Source organism: Chamaea fasciata, unplaced genomic scaffold (assembly GCF_029207755.1).
Source record: "Chamaea fasciata isolate MVZ Bird 193981 ecotype frontalis unplaced genomic scaffold, bChaFas1.0.hap1 SCAF_5, whole genome shotgun sequence".
Lineage (NCBI taxonomy): Eukaryota > Metazoa > Chordata > Aves > Passeriformes > Sylviidae > Chamaea > Chamaea fasciata.
The window spans coordinates 15,104,548-15,115,055 of NW_027094090.1; the positions used below are offsets into that span (position 1 = coordinate 15,104,548).

General features: G+C 38.6%; 1 protein-coding gene across 1 annotated transcript; it reads left to right on the plus strand.

The window, feature by feature from the left end:
• Positions 1 to 6: 6 nt before the first annotated feature.
• Positions 7 to 2,290, plus strand: TPRKB (TP53RK binding protein). Its single transcript, XM_066182929.1, has 4 exons — positions 7 to 310; positions 777 to 899; positions 1,189 to 1,365; positions 2,172 to 2,290. The coding sequence occupies exons 1-4, from the start codon at positions 170 to 172 to the stop codon at positions 2,256 to 2,258; spliced, it is 528 nt and encodes a 175-aa protein (XP_066039026.1). The 5' UTR covers positions 7 to 169; the 3' UTR covers positions 2,259 to 2,290.
• The last annotated feature ends 8,218 nt before the right edge of the window (positions 2,291 to 10,508 follow it).

Genomic DNA, 10,508 nt, shown 5'->3' on the forward strand with positions numbered 1-10,508 from the left:
GCGGGAAGGGGCGCGGGGCAGCGGCGGCGGTGGGGCCGGGAATCGGCGGGATCGCTGTAGGAAGCGCTGAGCCCCCGGTCTGAGTGGCCGCGTGTTAGTGCTGTGTTTTCCACGGGACGAGCGGCGCCTCCGTGCCGCCGATACCCTGAGGCCGCCGGGCGCTGCCGGGATGGAGCGAACGCACCGCCTGGAGCTGTTCCCTGACCGCAGCGTCACGCTGCTCCTGTTCCAGCACGTGAAAAACGCCGCTGCTCTGCGGAAAAAAGCCATGGAAGGATCCATTGACGGAGCACTGATAAACCCTGCGATGGTGAGTGAATGCGTGTGCCGCCCTGTGGAAATGATCGTGGTAGCTCAGCGGAGTTGGCCCGTGCTCGCAGTCGCTGTCACACGAGTTGGTTTGCGCGTCCTCCAGGCTCTGCGCAAGTGCCCTCGTTTGATTTCATGACTGTGTCCTACAGCGGAAGGGTTCGTCTGTGTAACACAGAGCCTCGGCAAGATTGGCAAAAACATTGTTTTGATTAATTTCACAATCTGCTTGGTGGAGTTTAAGTCTGCTTCATGTGCAAGCTCGAGTGCTAATTAATTCATGTTATCAAAAGCCTACTATTTGGTGCCTTTGGTGCCTCATTTAACCCATAAATAGTTTCAAAATCTAGTCTTTTTTTTTGTTTGTTTTGTTAGAATTAGGCTATCAAAATGAATTGGTCAGGATTTTTTCCAGATTTCAAAACAGTAAGTTAATTCTCTATAACTTTTTCTGTTGTGTTTTACAGATTGTAGATCCTTTTCAGATTCTTGTGGCAGCCAACAAAGCAGTGCATCTACAGAAGATCGGTAAAATGAAGACCAGAACACTCTATGCAGAAATTATTTTCAGCCTTTCCCCAAGCAACAATGTAAGATTTATTGAACAAATCTCTTTTTTGCCAGAAAAACTTGCTAAGATCCACACAGCCAAACAAAGTACATGTATTCCTTTAACACTCCACGTGACTACTAGTAGAAGGTTTTGTTATTTTTAATAACACTAACATGCTCTTATGGTTTGTAGCTTGTCAGAATTCCATTAATGTAAAATGTCTGTTAATTTATAGTCTTGGTGTATCTGACACAGTAACTGAAAAGGTTCCTTATATGTACTGAGAAAATGACTCAAAATATTTTATTTTTTTAATAATTTTTCAGATCTCAGATGCTTTTAAAAAGTTCGGCATTTCAGACAGCGACACAGCAGTACTCATTGTGCTGGTTGTGGATGGAGACAAGACTGTAAATCTGGCAGATATAGCATCTCAGGTGGAAGGCCAGCAGGTTTCCCTAGATGAACTCCCCCAGCTAACAGACACTGCCAAAGTTAAAAAGGTGTGTGGTCAAAAGAGAAGACTGACATGGAGAAAAGCAATAGTTTATTTAATTGTCTGATTAAATATCAATAGACATAATTAACTTGGGATCTGTTTTTCTTTAGCACAACTGCAAACTTAAGTGGACCTTGATTATTTCTTAGAGTTTTTTAGTTGAAACAAGTTTTCATTGTCACACCCTTACATCACAAAGCTTAAGTCTTCAAATTATTACCACTGTCAGGGAATTAGAACATAGAAATAAATTCCTAATTGCTGCCTACCATCCAAGCACTTTTGATTACTGTTTTTCAGGCAAATACTCATTTAATTAAAAATTTCAGTCATGAGCAGTTTCATAAGCTTAAGTACATAGATAGTCCCAGTAGGGGTGGTTAAAATAAAACAGGTTAATTAGCTGTTAGAAGCTGTCTTGGGGCATATATGCTCTTAACAGATTACCATATGCTAAATAGGTTTTTTGAAGCATATGTCTCCTACATGATAAAATTCAAGTAACTTAAATCATCTTTATCATGTCTGTCAAAGTATTGATAGGAGACATATGAATAAAATTGGACAAATCAGCATTTGACATGTGGAGCTAAAAGTGCTGCTCTCATTCAGTTTCGTAGCTTTCCTTGTTCTTGCGGTTTCAGAATTTGCTTCAGTCCAAATTTTGTCTTGCAGTCACAAGAAGATAGGATTTTCCAATGTAAAAGTGGGGGAGAAGGGAATAATCTTTTCTTGTGTACATATTTTAGAAGGTATGTCATCAGTTTTTTTCTTCCTTATAAATCTTTCCTGTTTTGTTTTTTTCTGCAGATGTACAAAGTTACACCACAGGAAGAAAAAATTGGCACTTTATTGGATAGTGTTGTTTGCAGAATGTCAACAAAAGATGTTTTGTGAAAATGTGGAAATAAATTTCAGAGGAAGTGAAATAGTACTGAGTAATTTGACGACATCTGAGCTTTAACCAAGCTTGGACACAAGGGTAACCTGAGCTGTGTTATAAGCACAGAGAGCATGTCAAGCAGAATTTGCCATTGGCATATCTTCCTTTTTCTTGACAAGGGAGAATTGGCAGTACTTTAGGCTGAACTTAAACAAAAGGCTTGGAAATCTGTACTTTTGTCTTTTGTCAAATGTTTTGGTAGTCCCAGAGAGGGTTCAAACATTGTAAATAATTTTTATTAAACGTGCTCTGATTTGTTTTGTTTTGGCAACCTGATGGATGATGTCCTTTTCACAATACTGCTGCCAGAAAAGGCATCTTTACAGCCCAAGTATTTCTGATGGACTAGAAAGAGGAAATTTTCCATAAACAATCATCAGCATCTCCCTCTTTGTGCTGCTGGGATGTAGTTGCTGCTCAGCCTTTGAGGACAGGAGGAGGCAGAGGGGCGCCGTGCTGGCCAGTGGCAGTGTGAAGTAGGGGTGTCAGAGATGTGTACAGTGAAGAATAAGGTCTGTGGATAATACTGTGGTGGTGTTACCACCTGACAGCCTGATGTCATCCATTGCTGGCTTTAAAGGATAAGGAATGATGCTTTTACTTCATAACACTGATTTATGCATGGTGATGCTGAACTCCTAGAACCTGGTTACAGGTGCAGAATTCAGACAGATTTGCACCATAGGTTGTATCCACTTAAATTGTCAATAGAGCTTATATACCATTCTGAAAGAACACAAAACTTGTCTTGGTTTTTTGAACCACTGCTAGGAAAGGCCATCAAAGGGAACTGATTTTCAGTAGTCACCAGGTGCAACAGTTGTGAATGTGCATCATTTCATCACATGTATGCATCCTGTTAAAGTAAAACTACTGTCCTAATTAGGTAGCAATCCATACTGTTTGTTATTTTTACGCTGTATTGTTTTTCTGGGATGTGCATAAAACTGTAACTGTCTGCCTTTTTTTTTCTCTGATGTTTTATGAGGTATTATTATTTGTTTACTTAAAAGATCTTTGGAAGAGAATGCCTCATATTCTTACACATACATTTTGAAGGAGAGGTCTTAGAGTTGAAATGTTGTCCCATGCAGTAAAGAGACAGTGAAGTGACATACAGACCTGTTTTTTTCTGTTTCTGTGTTTAATACAGAAATGTACAGCTTCAGTTTTGCATTTTGATTTCACTTAAGTCTTCCCTTAGTTAAAAGACAATAGTACAAATACCATCCTTTTCTTACCAACCAGACCAATGGCAAATTTAGTTACAAAGTACTAAGGGAATTACAAGGTTTATCAAGGGATTAGGGGCAAATGGCTGTGCTGACTTCTTGCTTTATAGATGGCTTTAAAGAGTGCATCATCCTCTCTAAAGGGAAATGTGAGGCAGTAGTAAAAAATGGAGCTTGGAAGGACTTGAGTCTTTAAAAACAAAAAAGTGTCACATCAGCATGTGAGAATGACTGTGGAAAATGAAACTTGTTTTTCATTTCTGACAGTGCAGTTGGTACATGGAATATATCATAAGATCTACTGGCTGAACTACAATGTTTTTGTTAGTTTAAAATAACAGCAGACAGGCTTACTTAAACCACTGCCTTTTTTGAACACGTGTAAAACATCTGTCCAGTCTGTTTAGTACAGGAGAAATAGTAATTAAATGATTGCTGCATGAAAGGTTTGACACACAATTTCCAAACTTGGGTTCCCAGTTTATACTTCTCTATTTCATTGGTGTAGAGACATTAAATAAAATACCTTGTTACTGTTGACATAAATTAAATTGGGATTTACTATGAGATCCAAATGAGGTGTTTTTATGGGTGGATTTACAAGAAATTATTTTGGAAGCTGAAGTCTTCAAAGTATCATTCAGTCAGGCAGATGACCTGGGTCTGTTTGCATTGAAGACTATGCCCTGCAAGACCACAGGTTTTCCATAGACATGATTGCATTACCCAAGTTAAATGAGTTATTTACAAAAACCAGTAATAAAAGTAGATTTTGTTCACCCTGCAAAGATACAGTTGTCTTTCTGAACACATTAAAAGTTATTTAATTTAGATCTCTAATGTTGCTGTTAAGTTAACCAAGGCTGTTTTCCAGGAAAGGAAAAATTTAAGAAAAAGATATGTTTTTCAAAACATTTGATGTTCTGCAGCAGTTTCTTCTGAACTTTCATACTTCATCAAGATGAAAGAGGAATGTGAAATATTTACAATAACTTATTTGGACTTCCAGTGCTTCAGAGTTAGGATTATACCTGCAGAATTTATAAATTTTAACAACTAAATGCTACATCATGAAGTGTGGTCAATTGTTCTAGGTTTTTTTTTTTTTTCCCTTGGTGAGGGTGCATTTGGGATTTTGTTTTTGACTTCCAGCACAGAGGCCATTGCCTGTCCCACAACCCTGATCACCAGGGGCTTTTGTGCTGCTGTCAAAATGTGTAGGCCCCTCTCCCATCTTGCATACTTCAAATGTATATTGACATGGAAGGGTCCGTTCTTTCGTGTTCTGTTGTAATGTTCATGCTACATGTTCAATGACTGGGTCCCTGTGTTCTGTGACAATGTATTTAATGTGCTTTTCTTAAGTATCCCTTTGTGTGCTGTTCTTCAGGGAGCATCATCAAAGCACTGCTCCCATGTTAAAGCATGCTGAGGTGGTGTCTGCCCAGGTAATGCTGGTGGAGTTCATTGGTGGAGGAACACCAATTCCAGCCACCTCACTGTCTGCTCAGAGCTGACAGGGGTGTCTTTGGTGCTACACTGACCTTTGTTAACACTCGTGGAGCTCTTCTCACAGATATTTCAGTTTATATACCCCTCCTGATTATGGATGGATACCAAAATAGGGTACACAATACTTGGAAGAATTGTGTTGTCTGCAGATACTACCTAATTACAAAGGTGTATCTGAGACTGTAAAATGTCTAAATATCTTGCAGGGTGTTGCTTTTTTTTTTTTTTTTTTTTTTTTTTAGTAGAATACTGTGTATTAGTTTAGGCAATGATAAAATTTGGGGTTTAAGCTGAGTTTAGGCTCCCAAGGCTTGGACTTTTGTTTCCAACAGTCACTGCCCCTCAGAGCTGCCAGTCCACTAATGTGTGCTCCTCAGGAGTAGACAACTAACAAAGAGTTGAACAGAAACTGCCAGCTGGCTCTACGTCCAAAAGGCTTGCAGGTTGTCTGAGTGGGGTTACTTCCCTGAAAATGTGGGAGTATGGAATGCCCCCCCATCAGTGATGGGCTGGTGTACACAGAAGCTTGTGCTGCCATGAGATGTTAATGAATTATGGAAAAGCGAGTGGTGGTTGCAGATAAATACATACAAAATGAAAACTGAGGCAGCTGGTTCTGTGACAAAGGATTCACAAAAGCAGCTTATTTCATTGTTTTATTCCTGAGTTTACAAAGTCATTACCGTAAGTTAAAAATAATGGATGCAAGTCCCACATAAACCCTCTTCAGCAGCGGAGATGAGAATTGGACTTTTTCAGTCATCTTCCTTTGCCAGCAGACTACCTGGGTTTGTTGATTATTTTTTCCTGTGTTGTTGTGACATGGCAGATTATTTCCCTGCTTATAGTGTATATTTTACCATGGATTGGGACAGACTTAGTAGAGGTAGGGACTCGACATGTTCATAAATGGAAAGCTGGGGTGGACATAAAAAACATTGACCAATAAAACAGAAGTTGAACTCTTCTTTCTAGAATATTGTGCTTAGAAGTTTCATATACATGCTGAGAGTAATGTAAATGTATATAGGTCAAACAGGCCTCTGTTATTCACAAAACTATGTTCTGTACATGGCTTGTTAAATTGCTTCATAGATTCACTTCCACAAGTAGCAACCACTTAAGCAGTTTCAAGTAAACTGAAGTATGCTGAGACCATTTTTTGTACCTCTTGAGTATGGATAATTGACACAGATACTTTAAATATTTGACAAAGAAAGTTGCTATATTATTGCTATAAGGATGAATCCTTTCTTGACCAGGCACCCCAGAGTGCCACTAGAAGGATCATGATGATCACTGTGTAAAGGATGTGGACTGTAACAAGATCATCTCCATGCTGGTGCTTGAGCCCAGAGGTGCTGTGCCAGTTCTCACTTTTGTTTCCATTAGTTTTCTGTCTGTGAGCACGAAGAGAATGTATCCTGACATAACAAAAAGCAAGATTAAGGTTAAAAATTATTATACTTTATTAACAGTTCAATAATGTTTGTAATGAAATCCAGAGCGTGCATTGAATCATTGACTAGATTTGGGAAAAAGCTCTTCAAACTGTCTGGGGCTAATAAAATATTTTCTATAATTGGAAATGCAAAACATTTACCAGCCATTTGGTATTTCTCTCGCACTGACAGGCACAGAGACTGGGTATGGGCTTGTTAGAGGAAACACAGTACTCTTACTCCCCACTATTGATACAGATCATTGTATGAGAAAAAACATACCCTTTTATTTTGCAATATCATGAAAGTGGAAGGGTTCAAATAAAAAATTACCAGTTTCCAAAGCTTTATTCCATGGGAATAAGCACAGCATGCAATCTTCCCATTCTATTCTGGCATGCTTTTCTATCTCTGCTTTTCAGAGGCGATTTGTGTCAAGGTATTCATTAAGCAAAGGTAACAGCCAGGAGTAACTACGCAAAGCGTACCTGCAGGAATCTCTGCAGTAACATTTGACATTGCTTTGTCACCTTTCCCTAAGGGTTTTAAACTAGAAGTATTCACCTATGGCGACAGACCTCCACTTACTATCTTCACTGAAAATTGCCTGCTAAGCCTCAGTGCTAAGTCCTTGTTCCTTTTTTTTAAGAGAAGAGACACATTTAATGTGCACAATTACATCTGAACTAGAATGCCAAAAGGAGATTAACTAGCTTGTGATTTTCACGTTCGTTAGGAAGGGGTCTGAGATGGATTAGATGCATTGCAGGTCTGCTTCATATGTGTTCCTGCTGTTACTATGACAGAAGAGTAGAGATTACCACAAATGTTAGCACAGATAGATGAGTAAAAAAGAACTTTAAACCACAAATTACATACTTAGGCACACTTGAAAGAGAGTTGTCAAAACTGGCTTCTTGAAACTGAAAGACTAGGAAATGCAACCAAAAGGGAATTCACCAATAAAATAGAACTTCTGCCATTGAGCTTTTACAGAAGGTAGTTGAAGAATTAGACATTTAACACTGGTATCAGGACAATCATGTCATGTGTAGCTGCAAATCAAGTCACACAGTTCATGATCCTTTGGGAGCATCATGCAAAGAGCATGAGAGGAATACTCTGCCAACAGTTTGCTTTTCTATTCCTACCTAAGGGAAATGCAGTATATGCTGCTTACCTTCTGCAGGCATTCATGGTGTCTGGGTGATTGAGTTCCCACTGCGTCAGATTTCTTCTTGCAGAGAGGAAAAAAGCCTTTTTACCCTCTTGTTACCTTGCGCAAAATGAGAAATTTTTCTCTCAGTACCAAGAAAAAGAATCTTCCTTCCAAGCCCACCAACTTGACCAACAATAATCTCGGAACACTTCTTATGTGTAAATGAAAGCTCTCAAATTAATGGTTCCTAAAGCTGATTTTGACACAGTTCTTCAAGAAATTCCCTTGAGCAGTTCACAAGGCAGGTTATGAGTAATCCCAATGACTGGCTTCTTTTAGCTGCTGGGATCTCTTGTTATAAACAGTAGCTTGCTGCTGAAGTGTTGCCAAATTCATAACAACACAAGTAATGCACAGATGGAGGGTGGTGGTGATGAAAAAATGCAGGATGAGCTGTAACTTAGAATTACTCTCTATTAGATCACAGGCTATTTTGGGGTAAAACTTAGTTCCTTTCTACAACTGCAATCTGGTTTAAATTGCCTGGAGTGAAATTTCAAGCCACCATCACTTACATGCGCTCTAATACTCAAAGTTTTTTTATGAAAAAGCAGATTCCATTTTTAAAAAACTTTGACTTTAATAATGTGATCACCTTCAATAACCAGTCAATAAGCAATATATCAACACAAAACCCCACATTTTGATATCTAGGCTTAGCAACAGAGTGACATACATCCTATTATTCCCTGACCACCCGGAGCCACTAACTACCAAGAGGCTGTGCCAATGCAGAATTTCTCCCAAGCTGGGTGTTGCATGATCAGCTGGGTTAATGGTGGGTTTAGTAAAACCAGTTCAATGCCCCTGTAATGATTTCTAGGGCTTGTAAACAAACACATTTAAATTTGCAATTTATAAAGACAGACCAAAACCCTTCTTTCCCAAAACACTTAATTTCATCATCTTTAAAATAACTGTATTTCTCATTGAACTGTTACTTTTAGTTTATTGTCACATATAATTGCTATTAAGACAAATCTGAACTTGTAGTCCTGGTGCACTTCTAAAGGCTTTTGCCTTTCCTTCACATATGTCCTGGTTACAGCATTTATGTTTTTATATAAATAAAACTGGTTCCTTTAGTTTTATTAAAACAACTAGTAATTTCCAAATATGTCCTGGAAAAATCACTTACACTTACTTACTCCAGAAAGTTAAGACTGAGTTTGTTGACCCATGTGACTAAAACTGTGTTACTGGAACCAGTGAAGCTACTGAGGACAAACACTCATTCTTCATTATTAATAATATATTAAATATAAAAAACCCAATTATTACAATAACTTGGAAGAAGAAATTCAGACATCAGTAAAGAATTACCGACTCAAATCAGTTCTAGCTTTTTCAGACCTGATCCTGAAAATATAGGAAGTTACAACGCCTGGATTCGCTTTTCTTACATAACATATCCAGGGATAGGTGCAACAATAAAAGCTGTATACTGCTCCAGGGACTCTGCAACTACAAAAGGCCTGCCAAGGGGAGCACAGCACTGCCCCAGGATTGCTCCAACCACCCCTTTCTGCTCAGCACCACCCATGTGCTTGGCAACCCCAGTCGATTTGTTTCACTTTTTTCTCTGACTTTGAGATTCCATTTCCTTGCACGAAGGAAAATTCTTCATTTTGTGAAAGGAAATGAAATCTTGCGGTTTCAAACAGCATCCATTTGGCAGGGTTTGGTCCATTTCCCTGCACTTCATGTCATCCCATTCCATTTTCATTTTTTCACTTTGGTTCATAAATTTCAACAATGAAATCTTGAAAACAGAGAATAAAGTGTAACAAACGCCCTGGAAAGGAGATATGATATGATCAAATAAAATGCAAGTGAAAAAAGAAAAAACTGGGAATGCAGTGACTTGAACTAAATCATTTGGGATGAAATGAGGTGCAGTGAAAAGGACCAAAAATTACTAAAATTAAATTGACTAAAGTCGCAAAATCAGATAATGAAGTCAAACGAAAAGACAGGAGAAGAAATTGATGAAATGAAATGCTTAAAGAAAAAATAAAAAACAACCCTGCAGCAAAGGAAAGCAATCAAATGGCATGGGATGACATGAAGTGCAGGGAAATGGACCACACCTTACCAAATTGATCCTCATTGAAATGGCAAGATTTCATTTCCTTTGAGGAAATGAAATCTTGAAAACAGAACAAAGTGAAACAAATGGACTAGGTAGGAATGATAATGACATGAAATTGAATGGCAAGAAATAAAAGAAATCAATAAATTGAAATTGTTACATCCATAAGAGTAATTCAAGGAGCAATGAGGAAAACATCAAAGAGAACGGGTAGAAAATTCTGATGTAAAAGGCTGGAAGACAGAAACTGTAACAATGAGGATTGGCCTATTTTACAAGCAACAAAGCTGGACAGTTCCCCATGCAACCGACCACTGCCAGCCAGGAGTGACTCCCCATGTCATTTCAAGGGAGGGAGAAGTGTGAGGTGAGCATGATAATATTCAGCAGAAGCCTGTTTGTCTCAGCCATTTGCTGTGCATATCTGCCAATACACACGTACTTGCTATATACTCAAGTTAAATATATACTGCTTGTGGGGCTCCCATGAAAGGTAAAAAATTACAAATGGTCGACTGGAGAAAGGGTTGGAGAGTATCTTATCTACACAAAAATCTGCAGGTTATGATTAACTATCCTTATTCAGCTGATAAATTCCAGCTGATTGATTTAGTCATCCCAAAATACTTAGGACAGAATACATTGCTGGAATGCAATTTCTCATGCAATGCACACATGAGAAAACCCTAAACACTGCATAGCATTAA

What these genes read in the sequence shown, in the direction of transcription:
- TPRKB (XM_066182929.1), top strand. Translation starts at nt 170, where the DNA reads ATGGAGCGAACGCACCGCCTGGAGCTGTTCCCTGACCGCAGCGTCACG. An exon ending in CACTGATAAACCCTGCGATG is followed by an intron (nt 311 to 776) that starts GTGAGTGAATGC and finishes TGTGTTTTACAG; the next exon opens with ATTGTAGATCCTTTTCAGAT. An exon ending in GCCTTTCCCCAAGCAACAAT is followed by an intron (nt 900 to 1,188) that starts GTAAGATTTATT and finishes ATAATTTTTCAG; the next exon opens with ATCTCAGATGCTTTTAAAAA.